Source organism: Bombina bombina, chromosome 6, assembly GCF_027579735.1.
Source record: "Bombina bombina isolate aBomBom1 chromosome 6, aBomBom1.pri, whole genome shotgun sequence".
Taxonomy (NCBI): Eukaryota; Metazoa; Chordata; class Amphibia; order Anura; family Bombinatoridae; genus Bombina; species Bombina bombina.
In genome coordinates, this window is record NC_069504.1 from 665,746,050 (window position 1) to 665,765,962 (window position 19,913).

The 19,913-nt window shown below is 38.4% G+C and overlaps 1 protein-coding gene across 1 annotated transcript in view; it reads right to left on the bottom strand.

Annotated features, from left to right (window-relative positions):
* Positions 1-5,837, bottom strand: part of STARD5 (StAR related lipid transfer domain containing 5) — a 45,352-nt gene extending 39,515 nt beyond the window's left edge. Inside the window, exons 1-2 of the mRNA XM_053717744.1 lie at positions 5,694-5,837; positions 3,159-3,208 (exon numbers count right to left, since the gene is read on the bottom strand). Coding sequence (XP_053573719.1) covers positions 3,159-3,208; positions 5,694-5,783 — 140 coding nt within the window. The 5' untranslated portion in view covers positions 5,784-5,837. The remainder of the gene's footprint in view (positions 1-3,158; positions 3,209-5,693) is intronic.
* Positions 5,838-19,913: the final 14,076 nt, after the last annotated feature.

Consider the following 19,913-nt stretch of genomic DNA (forward strand, 5'->3'; position numbering starts at 1 on the left):
TAGGACCTTATATGCTCAATAGAATATTTATCCTTTACGCACACCCTACGGCAAAAGTAAAAGCTAACAGTATTTTGTCAAACTCATTCTCTATAGGCAACGGTACCAGACAGGGCTTTCCCTTGTCACCCCTATTGTTTGTACTAACAATTGAGGTATTGGCATCTCATGTACGTGAAAACCATTTAATAAAAGGCATAGATATTGGCCCCCATAGTTTTAAAATTGCACTCTATGCAGATGACGTCCTCTTTACAATAACAGACCCGACCCAATCCTTGATAGCAATCATAAAAGAATTAGATAGTTTTGGGAAGTGTTCCAACTTTGCGGTAAACCCCTCCAAATCAGAATTACTAAATGTCTCCCTTAGACAAGACGCTTTATGAGACTAACAGAAGTATGCCCACTGAAGCTCCAAACGGATGCCCTCAAATACTTAGGTATATACCTATCCCCAAACCAGAAAATCCTTTTAAAAAAAAATTATGAGACTTTATTACAATCACTGCAGAAAGATCTGAATAAGTGGTCAGGTAAACCTATATCTTGGTGGGGAAGAGTACAGTGCGTTAAGACGACGACACTACCTATAATTTTATATGTTCTTCAAGCCTTACCTATAGCTATACCTAGATGGTTCCTTACTCAAATTCAAAAATATATCAACATATTTGTATGGGGCACATGCAAACCCCGAGTAAACAAAGCGACGATGTATAGACCCACAATAGAAGGGGGACTCGGCCTTCCAGAGATAAAAATTTATTTAGATGCAATAATATTGCAAAGGGTCCTAGATTGGCACAATACATCAGGTCATAAAGCATGGATAGCGATTGACTCCCATATATTAAAAGTCCCTTCAGTTGGGGCCTTGTGCTGGGTGCCCAAAACATTGAGACCCCCACAATGTATGACACTACCAATACACCGACATTTTTTTAAAGAATGGGACATAATAGTTCAAAAGAGAAGTTTTATATCTGGCTCCAGATCTCCACTCTTCCCGATCCCATTGAATGCTGAACTCACAGGGGGATTAGACAGAAATTATCAAAGATTAATGGAATGGGGGCATACGATCCCTCTGAGGGAATTCCTATAAGAGGGTAAACTACTAAACAGAGAAGAAATAAAAGAAGTAGCCAATGGGGTGTATCACCCATGGTTAAAATATATGCAACTTGAACATTTCATTAACACATCACCACACAAGGCTGATTTTCTAAGGCAATTGACTCCCTTTGAAAAGACCTGCTATGCCAATACACCAATTCCACACTCCCTCTCAAAGATGCGAGCAATGTTACAGTCTCATATGGAGACAGAACTTCCTACATACACCACCAAATGGCACAGAGAATTGGGCGGGACGCTGAGCGATAAGACATGGGGTACGATATTTCAACACACCAAAAAAACCTCAACTGCACCCAAAATACTCGAACTTAATTTCAAAGTGTTGACCCTCTGGTATTTAACACCGGCGAGACTGCACTCCATTTACCCGTCTTCTTGCGACAGGTGTTGGAGAGGATGTAGATTAAAGGGTAGCTATTTACATATGTGGTGGGAATGTGGTACACTTGCACAATTATGGAACTTCATAGAAATCCACTTTGGAAAAGGGCTGATCCCAGGCCTTACCTTAACACTCCACATAGTATTACTCAACCAACACCCAAAAGTGTCATGCAAACTCCGGAGACAGCTGCTGCAAATAGGAATAAACAGTGCAAAAACCCTGATAGCGGTACAATGGAAAACATCGACCTTACTGACAGGACAGATGTGGTTAGAAAAGGTCGAGGAGATGCTATGCCTTGAGGAGTACGGTTATATGAAAATAAATAGACTAGAGTTCTTTCATAATATGAGATTCCTTTGGGATTAGTCCATCAAACCCACTACCCTTCCATCTCAGATACCTATATAGTAAGAGTTAGAAATACATCTGGACACTGAGTATAAAAAGATAGAGAGAGAAACTTAAAACATTAGTATTAATAACATTGATGAGAAAACAGGAGACAAGACTCAAAACATTAGATTGAATTACTAGAGATATTGATAACCAATAGTAATTGAAAGTGAATGACCAGAATTGTTGTTTATGTTGTTCTAAATATATGTTATAGAGATATAATTGTTTTTAAAAAAAATCGCCTTCTTTCAGTGAAATATTTATGCATACTGAAGTGTGACTTGTAATGAACATGCATTGTCAGTCATAAAGCCCCTGTTTATAACAATGTAATATGCACTTCTGTCAAATAAAAGATGGTTTTAATAAAAAAAAAAATATATATATATATATATATATATATATATATCTGCTTCTTAAGTACATAAGAACAATTTGTTTGTACACAAATGTTTAAACTTACAGAGTTCTACCTAAATTATTGTATTAAAGGGACACTTAACCCTATTTTTTTTTCTTTAATGATTCAGGTAGAGAATACAATTTTAAACAACATTCCAATTTACTTCTATTATATAAGTTGCTTCATTCTTTATATATCATTTGTTGAAGAAATAGCAATGCACAGGGGTGAAACAATCACAGCCACCAATCAGAAGCTTTTAAGCCTATCTAGATATGCCTTTCAGGAAACAATATCAAGAGAATGAAGACAATTATATAATAGAAGCAAATTAGAAAGTTGTTTAAAATTGCATGCTCCTTGGTATGTAAATAAAATTATAAAAAAGAAAATTCAGCAATATAAACTAGACATTTGGGTCCATAATGGATAAATACTGAACCTGGCAGATCTAGGGCATAGTTCATGCTAATATGATTTGGGAACTATTGATTGGTAATTTAGCTATGATTAAGTTTGTCATATTGTCAAGACTATTAAGTTATGATTTAAGTTATGTTGATATCTATTATGGGCCTTGCATGGCGCAAATAAAATGTTGGAATTTACTCTGCTGAATAATAAAAATATATATAAAAAAAAAAAAAAAATTGCATGCTCTTTCTGAATCATGACAGAAGACATTTTGGTTTCATCTCCCTTTAACTCTGCAACATTGTGCACTAGTTGCAACATTTTTAGAAAATTGTACATTTCTGAAACATGAAAATAGGATTGATAGACATTTGTAAACATAAACAAAATAAAGTGTTTGCAATTAGAACTTACAGGTTTCCAGAAAATTCAGTTGATGGTCTCCAGTAGACTGCAACTTCACCCTAAGGACCAAAACAGAGTTCCTACTGAATCCATGCAGCAATTGTAAAAGATGTAAATTATTGGATTCTTTCTCAAAAAATAATTTGACCATGACATACTTTATAGGGAAATAGAAGACCGATATTGTGTAATATGCAAATAAAACACCAGTAATTAATCAGATCACAAATGCTTCTGTAGGCCAAAGTATGACACCATTTAGAATCTAGATTAAAACTCACAGGAATCTTGTTTACCTGCACAACTGTCACAGCTGTACATTAGATGGCATCACAGAAAATGCAGCATATTTGCAGAAAAGATGAGATACATGCAGGAATTGTTGGCGCTATTGCTTTGCAGAGCTGATCTACATCAGGCTGTTCTCTTCAAACAGAGCTGTGTTCTGGCTGCAATGTATGTAAGTTTCCCTTAAAGTGATTGTAAAGTTTAATGAATTACTGCCCAGTATCTAAAAATAATATTCAAAACAGGGGCACTTTCATTCATTAATCTTTACAATGATGCTTCTTTTTTTAAATATTTACCATTGCGTTATGGTAAACATACCGCCAATCCTCCACCCGCATCTCCTACTGTATTTAGCATATCAATGACGAATCCGGCTTCCAACAATCGTGCCCCACAAGCTGGACACCAAAGGGGGCACACAACGATTGGATCAAGCTGATTTGTCATCGGTATGCTAAATAAGTAGGAGATGCGGGTGGAGGATTGGTGGTAGGTTAACCATAATGCAATGGTAAATATTTTTTTTAAAAAAGCATCAATGCAAAGTTTAATGAATTAAAGTGCCCCTGATTTGAAGATTATTTTTAGATACTGGGCAGTAATTCATTAGACTTTACAATCACTTTAACACAGTACAACTAGAGCAAAGAGCTGCAAAGAGAACAACTAAGGAGCAGCGCTGCAAAGTGGCAGCGCATTGATTGATGACTGCCTTTTTGTGAGCAATGCACATTTTTTTATAACATTCCTTGCTGGTCTGGAAAAAGCCTAAGAAAAGCCATCTTACATATGAGTTTAAAGGGAAATTCAAGTCAAAATTAAACTTTCATGGTTCAGATAGGGCATGCTATTTTAAACAACTTTCCAATTTACTTTTATCATTACATTTTCTTTGTTCTCTTGGAATTGTTTGTTGAAAGCTAAACCTCGGTAGGACCATATACTAATTTCTAAGCCCTTGAAGGCTGCCTTTTATCTCAGAGCATTTTGATATTTTTCACAGCTAGAGAGTTAATGTGTGTCGTATAGATGACATTGTGCTCACTCCCGTGGCGTTATTTATGAGTCAGTACTGATTGGCTAAAATGCAAATTTGTCAAAAGCACTGAGATAAGGGGGCAGTCTGCAGTGGCTTAGATACAAGGTAATCACAGAGGTGAAAAGTGTATTAATATAACAGTGATGGTTATGCAAAACTGTGGAGTGGGTAATAAAGGGATTATCTATATTTTTAAATAATATTTTTTTTAACCAACCCAAATACAGGAAATCATATTTTTTATGACTTCTTCAATCTGTGCTCATTAAAACTGAAGAAGTATCTTAATCCTCACTAATCTCTAAATAATCCTATGCTGTTTTATTCATTTTTAATTAAAAGTCTTCATGTATTCTCTATGGCTTTTTCCACCCTTTGGAATTCCAATCCTTGCTAAACACTTGTTTTTGGAACATTTACACTGCTTAAAATGTCATTGGTGGATCCCTAAACATCTGTCTTATTCTGCATATACAGACACTCGTTTACAGCTCTTTAAAAGTGTATAGCTGACTGTAACTTTTAAATAAACGCATAATCCACTGTATATGTAAATCTGTCGTAAATTAAATATTTCAGAAATTATTACAATAATCTATAAATACAAGTATGCTATTTAATTTATAAAATATTTGATACTGAGGGTGCAATGTTATTTTAAGGTTGTATGTTTCTGCGTTTTATTACATTGGTTATATATGAATAAGGGAATAAACTACAGGATATTTCCGCACATTACGCCCCCAGCTGTCACTGTGTGAGTAAGATATTGTACAGCTACTAGGTACTTCCGCGTTTCCCAGAAAGGAATGGCACGGTGTTACGTCACTCATGTAACTGACCAATGACTGGAGAAGAAGACCTGACCAGATATAATTAAATGTAGAGCAGTCTAGAGGAGAATTAAAGCATAGAGTGAGAACCTATAATTTAATTCAGCGGAAAGCGGATCCCATGAACTGCTTAACACAGATGACCCATGCAACACATCACAGTATATATCTGAAAACCAATAAGAGTAATACATAAATAACATCTTACTCACATGCAATGTCATATATCGTGTCACACACAAAGTCACAAACCTCAGAGTGCAGTCATATGTAACAGTATTAAACGTAAGACGTTGTGACATAAGTTTGGCACAAGAAAACACACATCAGCTTGTTAACCAAACACACGGTTACACTATCAGATCGTGTTGATTCACTCACAGTTCTCTTGCAGAGTTTCCAGCCGCTCTGATCTTTGCTGTACGATAACAATTTGTCAGCTGCAGACCTGGCTAACTCTGTATACTCCATCACTGCGCAGGTATCTCAGGGCAGAAGGTTAGAAATAACAATAACCCTAACTGAGCGGACTATCAGTATATGGGAGGATGGACCGTCTGTTCCTCCCCTCGCCTCATTCAGCTCCCGCCCCTTACAGTTCACTCTCCAATAAACTCTGTATTGATGTAACCTAATGGCTATGGCAGGCTTTTGTCATTCTAAAAATGCATATAGAACTCAAAGCCACAAAAGTAAAGTAATATGGTGCTTTAAGTGCCCATTATTAGCTATAAAACTTGTGTTGAGATATTTTGGAAATAGTTTTCTTTCGGATTGAGTCAACATCTGTAACCTTTTTACATTTTATTTGCACAATAAATTACCTGCTCAGATTACTATACAAGTTTATGAAAAGGTTACTTAACTTATATGATCGTTTATGCATTATTCATGACTGTACAACTATATACAATACTATATTTTTTATGAACTGTAATATACGAGTTCGGTACAAATAGAGACTTAATTTCCACTCTCAAAATGATACTTATTTTATTACACCGCAAAAAGCCTTCTATAGAAATACTAACAATGAATACAGACAACTGTTATTGAAATATATAAAAAATCTGGACTGATTTTACTCATGATAACCATGTTATATATATATATATATATATATATATATATATATATATATATATATATATATATATATATATATATATATATATATATATATATATACAGTACACACACACACATATATCATGGTTATAAATAAAATCCCAACAATCCAAATTACATTTTAAATTTCGTTTTTGAAATATGCCAACAGCTATTCAGAAAGAGGACATATATATATATATATATTTATATATATATATATATATATATATATATATATATATATATATATATATATATATATACCTCGTTTTATTGTACTACACTTTATTGCGATTCACAGATATTGTGTTTTTTACATATTGAAGGTATTATATATATATATATATATATATATAGAGAGAGAGAGAGAGAGAGAGAGAGAGAGAGAGAGAGAGAGAGAGAGCAAGAGAGAGAGAGAGAGAGAGAGAGAGAGAACTGTGTTGATAAAGGAGGGCACTCACTTTTTTTAAAAATCAGAAAACAGTGCAAATTTATTTTCCAAATGCGTTACAACATTAAATTGAATGTTGACGTTTCAACTCCATTATGGGCCTTCTTCAAGACAAATATGATCTGAAAAAAATACAGAACATACAAATGGAATCTAATTAGACAATACAACATAAAAATAAAAACTACTAAACATTTATTACAACATTACTTACAACGGTGACACCCCTCCACCACACAAAAAATTCAAACATAGAGGCTCAATCCAGAGCACATAATAAATAAAAAGCCAAAAGAAAAGGAAAAAAGGATACAATTCTCTTATAAATTGGCCCCCAATATGTAAACCAATATGAACCACAGTGTGGGCGCACGAGACACAACTATCAGTGTACAAGTTTATCCACGGATTATAGTAACCAGATAGTGAAAACCCCATGTTAACTACACAGGTGCAAAACATACATAGGACCAATAAGAATGATCCTAGCGAATAACCCTGGCGGTGCATCAGCTTAAACATACAGCGGTGTACAAGCATAAACATGAAACACAGTAACATATGTAGCATACTGTCTAATAATACATTTGACCAGCTCTCTCACATCACATTCGTGTCAGGTGACCTCTACCTCCATATACTAACCCACATAGTAAAAGGGGCCATAAGGCGTATACCACATGTAATAGCTGATGTACTAATATCTCATAGCAGCTTGAGGGGCACGATGTGTACCACACATCATGCCACAATACAAGAGCAGTAAAGTCATAGAGCACACTCTCCCCGGAACCACCAGAAGAGAATCTCTCAACCCACTAATTGTTAATACACGGTAAAACAACCCAAACTGAATCAAAGACTCACCATTGCCGCCATTGAAGCCTAATAACCCTCTAACATAACCATAGTATAACAATTCAAAACTTAAACTCAACATACACAGCAATGTAAAGACTTACTGGTGCAATGCAGCGTGCATCCACACACGACGGCGTCCTAGCCGAACTCCCAGCAAAGCAATGATATCGGTGATACTGGAAAAACCACTTACTCAGCCTTTAAACAGACCTAACAGCATACGCAGCATCCAATCAACAGGCCGCACAGCTACACACCCACAACTTAGAGAATCAACCACGGACCTAACCCGCAAACACCCCCTTTACACGGACTAGAAAATACAATATACTGAATACCAATACTAAATAAGAACATGAAGCGAGTGTCCGGGGTAGCCTTCAATGAACTTCAACAACATGTTTTGGCAATTCGATACATGATGGCGTCTAGTGTAAGTACCACAAATATCAATCACTCTACACATGCTCAGCGCCGCAGCAAACTATTAACGCCCACCTATTACCACAACAGCAAAACTACAGTAATCAGGCAGCCCGATCTGACGATACTAATCCACCAATAACATGCTATGATATATTTAAAGCAACACCACATGCCGCAACACCAGGCCAGCCGAATGGACAGCAAACAACCCACAAACTGACAAGCAACACCGGAGACGAAAACCCAAACAAAGACCCCCGACGCTGAACAATGCCAATCACCAAATGAGTCCCATGCAGGCAGGACTCTGTCCAATATGCAGCAAATTAGCCCTAGCAAACCATCAATGAAACACCTCAGAAAAATACCTCAATAAAAATACAGGCATCGCATATATCCTCCTGTTAGCTGTCAATACCGAGTAAAATTGAAGGTTGTATCAAGTTTATACAGTATTACCATAAATCTTACCAGATCCCACATCACGTAATTCACCTTCAATAATCCACAAAGTGGATGTTATCTTTACTATAGAAATACAAATTTATAGTCAAACGAAGAATATAAGACTCAAGACAGGAGTTTGACCTCAACAGCACAAATAGGCAGAGAAATGGCTACACTACAACATAGGAGATGTAAAACACCATTGCCCCACAACAACCAATATAGCGTATCACAACCACAGTAATTCAGCATTAAACCACCACGCGCTGAGTAACGATCATGAGCCATGAGAGACCATAATAAACCATCATGGGTGCCAACTAGGGTTGCACCGATACCTTTTTTTTAAGACCGAGTACAAGTACCGATACTTTTTATCAAATACTCACCGATACCAATTACCAATACTTCTTTTTTTATGTCATATGACAGTTTACCAAGCACAATATAGACTAATGATTTAAGATAGCTTCTTTATAATTATGAACTGTAACTCAAAAGACATTTTAAAATAATAAAACAGTTTTATTTGATTGCTGTCACAAAGTTCACAGAAAATGTTTATAAATAAAAATATTACAATAAAATATATTAATAATTAATGACAACAATAAATAACAGCTACAGCAGCTGGGGCTTGAATGCTACAATTTAAAGGGGTGATTACTGGATGACATTGGGTTGTAGGGTGCCTATATAACATCAATCTGACATTTGTATTTAATACAAAGTAATATAGTTTTGAGCACAATTGTTCAAGATGAGAACTAGCAGCAGTATAACAGGCAATCTAGATATTAGAATATTTTTTCAAAAGTTAGTGGAAAGTTCTTTTTAAGAAACAGAAGCATCTCTGCATTTTCTATAAGTCTGTTTCTGCTATCAGTAAGGACATTTGACACTAAGCTGGGTAGTCTTTCACTTTTCACACTACTGCATGGGGCAGAAAGATATTTTTGGGCCATTTTAGCCAGAGCTGTAAATCTGAATTTATTAACTGCCCAGTACTTCAGCGGTTTGCCTGAACGAGGTACAGAGGTCTCTCCCAGGTAGGCTTCCAGCTGTATAGTAGCAGCTTTTGGAGCACTGCTCTGACGTACAATAATACAAATAACAGCAATTTGTATTGGCAGAACAGAAGTGAACAAGTTTTAGTTAAATATCGACTCCAGCTTAAAATGAAATTGGAACATGCAGTTTGAAAAAATGCCACAAGATGGTGTATGGGTAGGAACTGGAGGTATCGGTTTAAGTATCGGTGCATTTGCACGAGTACAAGTACTCATGCAAATACTTGGTATCGGCACCGATACTAGTATCGGTATCGGTGCAACCCTAGTGCCAACCAATAAGAGAAAAAAAAAATAGATACAAATAAGACAAAGAGAAACACCCAAATGAAGAGGGTGGCATATAACATATCTAGAATCTGGATTTAATGCTAATGGCTGGGCTTTGCGTGCAACAGCCCATGCAATAAAGGCACACATCAGTAGAACAGAGCATAATCTATTCTGGCATTCAGGCCAACTGGAAACAAAGTGTCCAGCCTGTGTATCCAAAGTGCTGCACATTTAATTAATTTTCAATTCCTATCACCACCACGTTTAAGGGGGGGGGGGCACTCTATCTATTAGCATGGCCCTTAGTGAGGAAATGGGGTGTTGTTGTTCAAGGAAGGGCCTTGCCACAGGATAATCCAAGTGACCCTCTTTGAGGGCAGTTCTAATGGCACTCTTATGATTAGCAAATCTCTCATGGAAAGTGGTACTGGTCTTGCCCACATAGTAACATCCACATGGACAGGACAAAAAATACACTACAAAGTCTGAAGTGCAGGTGAACCGATGTCTGATCCAGTAAGATTTCGTTGATCCCGGATGATAATATTTCTCACCAATAAGAAGAGTACTGCAGGTCACGCAGCTGCCACACTTGTAGCAGCCATTTTTTATTTTTTAGTGCCATGTATTTTCCCTCTTCCAGGGGTCCGTCTTCATTAACAATGATTTTGATCACCTTGTTGACATTCATCACTTAAAATGGACATTGAAATTAAAAGATCATTTTAAAGGCTCACAAGACAGTATCGGGAATACCAGATTCACCAAAAAATCAGTCTTTGAACCTAAGAATGTTCACCCTTTCTCTCCTACTGTTTTTAGTAATTTGACACACTGCAGCCTAGCTCCTTCCCTGCACTTCTGTCCTCAGAGCACAATTAGGAGTCCAGGCAGTGGCGTATTTAAGTTTTATGCTGCCCTAGGCATTTAAAAATCTGCTGGCCCCCCCCATCCACCCACATGGTTTTAGTACTTTTTTTGGTCATAATATTTTTAGTTGGGGTGTAACGTGATTTTTTTTTTTTATGGATTGCAAAATACTTGCATACACTCAGGTCATATATATATATATACAGGTATATATATATATATATATATGTATGTATATATATATATATATATATGTGTGTGTGTGTATGTATATATATATATATATATACACAGTGTATGTATATATATATATATATATATATATATATATATATATAGGATCTTACATATCACTCTGTAACATTATAGATTGAGTAACTGTATATATCAACAAAGAGCGTTATTATGCAGAGAAGCTCACCCTTTTATTTTATTTTATTTTAGGAGGGTGAACACTTGCATATATACATACACTTATACATAAAGATATAAAGTATATTTAAGTATATATACAGAAATACGATAAGATAGTAATACCCCATATTATTTAAAAGACTCCTAAAGTTTAAAGAAAACATTTACATAACTTTAACCCGCAATTTAGAATGATATACAAAACGCATATTAAAGGGTTAACATGTTAATCTATGTTGGGCAATGTGTTTTTAATTGACCTAATTAACTTTGCATAAATTTGTAATGCTATAGTGCCAGATCAGAAGTCTATGAGTGCGGCTCAGCAGAGCTGAAACACGTAAGACCTGATCTGATGCCCATGCTAGCTTTTTGACATGTCGAGTGTTAATGTTTTTAAGTTAAGAAAATAACCTGCATCCACGACTGGAACTTGTTCGCTTTCATTTGGATATATATATATATATATATATATATACATACACACACACAATTACACACACATACACACAACTACACTCAAACACACGCACCCTACACAAACATACATACAGACTACATAAATACATACACACACACATAGCAAAAGCCCCCTAAAATTTTGCTCCTTGTTATCTAAACATAAGATCCTGACTGAGTCACTCTTTTGATGTCAATGATGCTCCATTTTTAAAAAGATTAATCTCTACTGATTTAAATTTTGTAATTAATATTATGATGTTTTTATCCCCCAAAACATTTTTGAGGACACCCATGGCTTTTGTGCATTAACATCCTTCTATATTTATATTACCCTCCATACTGCCAGGAGGCTTGCATCTATGACAGACTTCACCATAGGGATCCACAATATTCCATAGGGTCAAGTGCCAAGTGTCCCACACAACCCTGTCTGATAGGGTCCACCCTTCGGTTACTTACTGGCTTCTCCTTTGTTCCTCGGACAACGCGGCCCCTTGGCTCGCCGCTCTTCAGTATCAAAGGGCTGAAAGAGGCATTTCTGGGCTGTCCTAACTTCAGGCTGTTGTGCAGTGCTGGCTATAGTATAGAGCGCTTTTCAGAAGAGGCAACAACGTCTAGTGCTCTCTATTGCAATGTGACACATCGTAATAGTGAGCACTAGATGTTGTTGTCTCTCCTAAATAGCGCTTTATACTATAGCCAGCACCACAAAACAGCCTGAGGTTAGGGCAGCCCAGAAATGCCAGCCAAGAGGTTGCACCGGCTGAGGAACGAAGGAAAAGCGCAACTGGCACTTACTTGATCAGTACCAGCCTGAGTTTAGGGCCCAGCAATGCCAATTTGGTAGTTAGTAAATAGCAGCGAGCCAAAAGAAGTCAAAAGTACACGAAGGGCCAGGGCCCTCGTTGGTGAACTCAAGGTCCTGCAGAGCCTGCATAGTTAGGTGTAACTCAGATATCAGGAAACTACAATCTTGCAGTCATTGCTTAGCACATTTCTGCACCAGTGGGAAGAATAGCATACGCAGTAACTGTACACCAAACACTCATGAGCTGTGGTTGGTACAGTTCTGAATATTAGGAGCTGAGCTTGGGAGATTTACTGGAATGTGTGGTCTGGGGCTCCACAATCGTTGTGGCTATTAGCTGTGTCTGTAATGAGCTATTCCTCATTAACAGCACAGCACTTTTCAGCACAGCTCCTACTGAGGCTCCAAAAAATGCCGCCCTTCCTGATCTGCCGTCCTAGGCACGGGCCTTATGTGCCTAGGCGGTAATACGCCCCTGAGTCTAGGATAACTTAGGAAGCATTGCTGCTGGCTATTAGGACAGTGGATTTAAGCTGAGCCTTGCAATAGTGTAATATATAGGGAAGTGATAATAAATAAGAGCTGGACAGTTAAAAATAATTGATTAGGAGATGATTTATGTTTCATTATTACTTTACTGCAATAGGGCAAGAATGCTTCTATTTTTACAATCTTTTGAAAGAATAAAAATAATTGCAAAACTTTTGAAAATATAGGTGCACATGTATTATTTGTTCAAATTAGACACTTTAATAAATCTTGACTAGTGATGCAGCTGTTTTATGTTAACTAGAGAAAATCGAAAGTAAAGGAATTATTTGTATTCTTTAACATTTTTAAACGTCTGTTTTTCCATATTGCTTTACTTCATGTGATATCTCTGCCTATGACATTTCTTACTGTGATGTCACTGAATGTGAAAAATTACTGTAAATTAGAAATAAACTATTCGTTTTGGATCGATTCGGAAATTCAGCCGAATTCGTAAAATTCGGGATTCGGATCGATTAAAATTTTCGAATTAAAATAGTACCGAATCTACCGAATAAATCCGAATTAGTTCGGATTTATTCGGTAGATTCGGATGGCCATGGATTACACTTGTATTGTACAGTATATTAGGTTATATCACTCTGCTGGGGTTACACCTAATATACAGTACATAATACTAGTCTAATACACAGCATATCCCACCTAACACTTACCGAAATTCCGAAATTCCGAACCGAATCGAACCGAATCCAGCCGAATTTATTCAAATCCGAATAAATCCGAAACTAATCCAAACCGAATTGATTCAATTTTTCCGAATTCGAATCGATCCGAACTGAAATTCGAAAAAATCCGAATCAATCCGAACCGAACCAAATTTTTTCCCCATGCACATGTCTACTGTAAATGATGCAATTCAAAGTTGGCAGGATTGCACTTTCTATGGTTGGGAGATGTCTGTATTTGCAATATCATTCTGTCTAGGAAGCTTTATCTCTATCTCTAATTAAAATGGAATACATAAATATGTTTTGTATTGCTGTGCTATTAACCCTCTACTGGCTAGATAGCCATATAAAATGCTACCTCTTGTGCCCAACATTTGGTGTGTGTATAAATGTACTGTGCGAAAGTCTTAGGCCACCATTAGATTTGATGTTTTAGTAAACTTTTAATGACCATCTATATTTATTTTTCAGTCTCTTTATTAAGATACAAGCAGAAAATACAGGAAATATGTATACAAATTATCAAAAAACACAATTTTCAGAACAAAATGGCTTTTTCACTCAAAAGTTAATATTTAGGGGCTGAATTATCATTGTGCGAGCGGACATGATCCGATATTGCGGATCATGTCCGCTGCACATCTATAAATGCAGAGAGCATATGCTGTCAGCATTTATCATTGCACTAGCAGTTTTTGTGAACTGCAGGTGCAATGCCGCCACCTGCAGATTCGCGGCCAATCGGCCGCTAGCAGGGGGTGTCAATCCACCCGATCGTATTCGATCATGTGGATTTCTGGCGATGTTTGTCCGCCGCCTCAGAGCAGGCGGACAGGTTATGGAGCAGTGCTCTTTAAACCACTGCTTCATAACTTGTGTATCCGGCGAGCCTAAAGGCTCGCCAGAAACACAAGGCATCAAGCTACATATGGAACTTGATAAATATGCCCCCCAGTGTGACCTCCTTTGGCACAAAGCACATCTTAAACTCTTTTGGGGAGACTGTACTGAAGCTTTCTTTAGTAATCTTCTGATATATTATATCAGACTTCTTTCAGCACTTCCCAGAGTTCTTCTTTAGATTTAGGTTGTCTTTTATTTAGTTATCTGTGCAGGTGATCCCATACTGCCTCTATAATATTCAGGTCTGGACTCTGTGTTTTATCAGCTGTTTATCTCTCCAAATATGATTTCACTGCATTAGCAGTGTGCTTGGGTTTGTTATCATGCTGAAAAATAAAACCATTCCCAATCAGGCATTTTCCAGAAGGAATGGCATGATGAATTCAAACCTGTCTGTACTTTTCAGCATTCATAAATCCATCAATTCAGATAATATCACAAACACCACTGGCAGAAATGCAGCCCCTAACCAGGACAGACCCTCCACCATGTTTTACTGAAGGCAGCAAGCACTCATTCTTCCATCTCTCTCCAACTTAATAATACTCTTTACCACTGATCTTCATTCCAATCTTTGTGAGCTTTAGCATAGCTTAGCCTTTCACCTTTTTCCCCTTCTGAAAAAGCAGTTTCTTTACTGCTACCCTTCCACAAAGACTATTTCTGCTCATGCTTCTTGTAGAAAGGTCAACTTGGCATCCAGATGAAGCTGCCAGATGCTGAGCCAGGTCCTTGCTGGACTTCTTCCTGTCTCTCAAAGAAGAAACTCTGAGAAACTGCTCATCAGATTTTAAACTTTTTCTTGGCCTCTCCTTATTCTTTTAATGTCTTCATAACAGCTTGGATACCACATCTGTCATGCTCGCTCCCCTTCGCTCCTCTTCTTCCGGTTCTTCCGGCTGCTCTGTCCTGTGTGTTATGTTGCTTAGCAATGCTGCGCACATTCTGAGCCGTCCTCCTCTGCTGACGTCAGTCGGGCTTCATATTCCGGAGGCCCGATCTTCTGGTGCCCGTTTGTTGTTTCTTCCGTGGCTTCTGTGAGTACTCAAATTCTCCTTGTTACTGGACCTTAACCTGAACTGCCTGATTACAAGTTGCCAAACTCTGCTTCACTGACTACGCTATTGTTTAACCCTGAACTGCCTGATTACAAGTTGCCAAACTCTGCTTCACTGACTACGCTATTGTTTAACCCTGAACTGGAAACAAACAAAGAATCCAGCGAGCTCCAGTAAAAAAATAGTGATACTTTATTTTGATATTGAAAACACACTTATAGAAAAATGGGGGTAAAATTATTAGATATAGAAAATAGAAAAGAACACTGTGACCATCTGCTGCCAGTCGGTCTTACGCGTTTCGGCTGGATTAATAGCCTTAATCATAGACCTAAAGGGGTATCCGGTATTCGCTCTTAAGTAGCCACCTTAATGGGTGAACAGCTGACGGTCACTGCGTAATTCATCAGCCCTATCTGACAAAGATTGACAACTAGTAATAGAGAATTATTCTAGCATGTCATATTTGAACAACACCATAAAAAAAAAAAAAAAATTGCAATAACAAATTCAAATTTTAGACAGCACATACCAAAAAACAGTTGCAAGGATAAATCATCAAATAGGGGATATAAAATAAGATAACATTAGTGATGTCGCGAACCTAAAATTTTGCATTCGCGAACAGCGAACGCAAACTTCTGCAAAAGTTTGCGAACGGGCGAACCGGGCGAACCGCCATTGACTTCAATAGGCAGACGAATTTTAAAACCCACAGGGACTCTTTCTGGCCACAAAAGTGATGGAAAAGTTGTTTCAAGGGGACTAACACCTGGACTGTGGCATGCCGGAGGGTGATCCATGGCAAAACTCCCATGGAAAATTACATAGTTGATGCAGAGTCTGTTTTTAATCCATAAAGGGCATAAATCACCTAAAATTCCTAAATTGTTTGGAATAACGTGCTTTAAAACATCAGGTATGATGTTGTATCGTTCATGTAGTGTAAGGGTTACGCCCGCTTCACAGTGACAGACCAAACTCCCCGTTTAACGCACCGCAAACAACCGCAAACAGTCCATTTGCACAACCGCAAACTCCCCATTTGCACAAGGTTGGATACCAAGCTAGCCATGTCCTGTTCCTTGTCCTCACTGATGTCACTGCGCGTGCAATCACTTCCTGGGGTAACAGAAAATGCTCCACCCACAAGATGCTCCTATTATATTACTGCTCTGAGGATGCTGCCTGTATCTGTGTGTCCTGCTCCCTGGCCGGAGAGCACAGGGGACACCAGGTTGAGCTGCTGAATGAGGCTTCTGAGAAGAAGAAAAAGAAACTGAGAAATGTTCTGCAGAAACTGACCACAAAGAGAGAGGAGACTGAGAAAAGAGTCCAGAGTCTGCAGAAGCACAGGAGAGGGGTGCAAGCAGCTGGTGTAACAGAGAGACTCACTGCCCTGATTAGGGACATCAGGAAACAGCTGGAAGACCTAGAGAAGCGAGTCATGAGTGAGATCACCCGGCAGCAGGAGCAGGTTTTACTCACAATCTCTGATCTGATCCAGCAGCTGGGAAAAAAGAGAATGACAAGCTAACCAGGAAGATTTGTCACATTGAGGAGCTGTGCAACATGACTGACCCATTAACTGTCCTACAAGAACAGGAATCACACAGAGATGAGATGCTTGGTCGGTCCTCCTACTTCCAAGTTCCAATTTGGGGCACTGCGCGTGCAATCTAATGTGCCACCAGATAGGAGTGGTGTGTTAACTAGTACTATTCTTATCAGTTTAATCCCTGTTACGTGCCCTATCAGGGGACGTGTATATGGCATCGATTTTAGGAACCCGGAGATGATTTTAGGAACCGGAAGATGGAAAAAGATGCTTGGATGGTCCGGCCATAAGATAGATAGATACATAGATTAGATAGATAGATCAATAGACGCAATAGATACATTTGATGATAGATACGATAGATAGATTTGATAGATAAATAGATAGATTTGATAGATAGATAATTTCCCAGACAGAGAATTACAAGACGGGTGGTCTGGGACCCATGGTAAGGTTCCCAGAGGCAGTTGAACAGATTAGAACAGAGCACTCTGTGTATCTGCCCTCGGCCGAAATCGGAACATTCTTTAGCTTTCTGTCTGTCGGCCAAATGTCCGTCTGCCAAATGTCCATCTGCCAAATATCCGTCTGCCAAATGTCCGTCTGCCAAATGACCTTCTGCATTTTGTCAGAGCACCGCGTGCAATCTACTGTGCCACCAGATAGGAGTGGTGTGTTAACTAGTACTATTCTAATCAGTTTAATCCCTGTTACGTCCCCTATCAGGGGACGTGTATACAGGGAGTGCAGAATTATTAGGCAAGTTGTATTTTTGAGGATTAATTTTATTATTGAACAACAACCATGTTCTCAATGAACCCAAAAAACTCATTAATATCAAAGCTGAATAGTTTTGGAAGTAGTTCTTAGTTTGTTTTTAGTTATAGCTATTTTAGGGGGATATCTGTGTGTGCAGGTGACTATTACTGTGCATAATTATTAGGCAACTTAACAAAAAACAAATATATACCCATTTCAATTATTTATTTTTACCAGTGAAACCAATATAACATCTCAACATTCACAAATATACATTTCTGACATTCAAAAACAAAACAAAAACAAATCAGTGACCAATATAGCCACCTTTCTTTGCAAGGACACTCAAAAGCCTGCCATCCATGGATTCTGTCAGTGTTTTGATCTGTTCACCATCAACATTGCGTGCAGCAGCAACCACAGCCTCCCAAACACTGTTCAGAGAGGTGTACTGTTTTCCCTCCTTGTAAATCTCACATTTGATGATGGACCACAGGTTCTCAATGGGGTTCAGATCAGGTGAACAAGGAGGCCATGTCATTAGATTTTCTTCTTTTATACCCTTTCTTGCCAGCCACGCTGTGGAGTACTTGGACGCGTGTAATGGAGCATTGTCCTGCATGAAAATCATGTTTTTCTTGAAGGATGCAGACTTCTTCCTGTACCACTGCTTGAAGAAGGTGTCTTCCAGAAACTGGCAGTAGGACTGGGAGTTGAGCTTGACTCCATCCTCAACCCGAAAAGGCCCCACAAGCTCATCTTTGATGATACCAGCCCAAACCAGTACTCCACCTCCACCTTGCTGGCGTCTGAGTCGGACTGGAGCTCTCTGCCCTTTACCAATCCAGCCACGGGCCCATCCATCTGGCCCATCAAGACTCACTCTCATTTCATCAGTCCATAAAACCTTAGAAAAATCAGTCTTGAGATATTTCTTGGCCCAGTCTTGACATTTCAGCTTGTGTGTCTTGTTCAGTGGTGGTCGTCTTTCAGCCTTTCTTACCTTGGCCATGTCTCTGAGTATTGCACACCTTGTGCTTTTGGGCACTCCAGTGATGTTGCAGCTCTGAAATATGGCCAAACTGGTGGCAAGTGGCATCTTGGCAGCTGCACGCTTGACTTTTCTCAGTTCATGGGCAGTTATTTTGCGCCTTGGTTTTTCCACACGCTTCTTGCGACCCTGTTGACTATTTTGAATGAAACGCTTGATTGTTCGATGATCAGGCATCAGAAGCTTTGCAATTTTAAGAGTGCTGCATCCCTCTACAAGATATCTCACTATTTTTGACTTTTCTGAGCCTGTCAAGTGCTTCTTTTGACCCATTTTGCCAAAGGAAAGGAAGTTGCCTAATAATTATGCACACCTGATATAGGGTGTTGATGTCATTAGACCACACCCCTTCTCATTACAGAGATGCACATCACTTAATATGCTTAATTGGTAGTAGGCTTTCGAGCCTATACAGCTTGGAGTAAGACAACATGCATAAAGAGGATGATGTGGTCAAAATACTCATTTGCCTAATAATTCTGCACTCCCTGTATGGCATGGATTTTAGGAACCGGGAGATGGAAAAAGATGCTTGGACACCCAGTACAGGTCCTCCTTCAGCCTTTTTATACGAGGGTCCCCGACCCTCAACAGGCACGACAGCATGAAAGACCCCATATGCCATTACTTCCTTTTGCACAATCGAGTACAGGTATGGCATCGATTTTAGGAACCCGGAGATAATTTTAGGAACCGGGAAATGGAAAAAGATGCTTGGACACCCAGTACAGGTCGTTATCCTTCAGCCTTTTTATACGAGGGTCCCCGACCCTCAACAGGCCAGACAGTTTGAAAGACCCCATATGCCATTACTTCCTTTTGCACAATCGAATACAGGTATGGGATCGTTTTTAGGAACC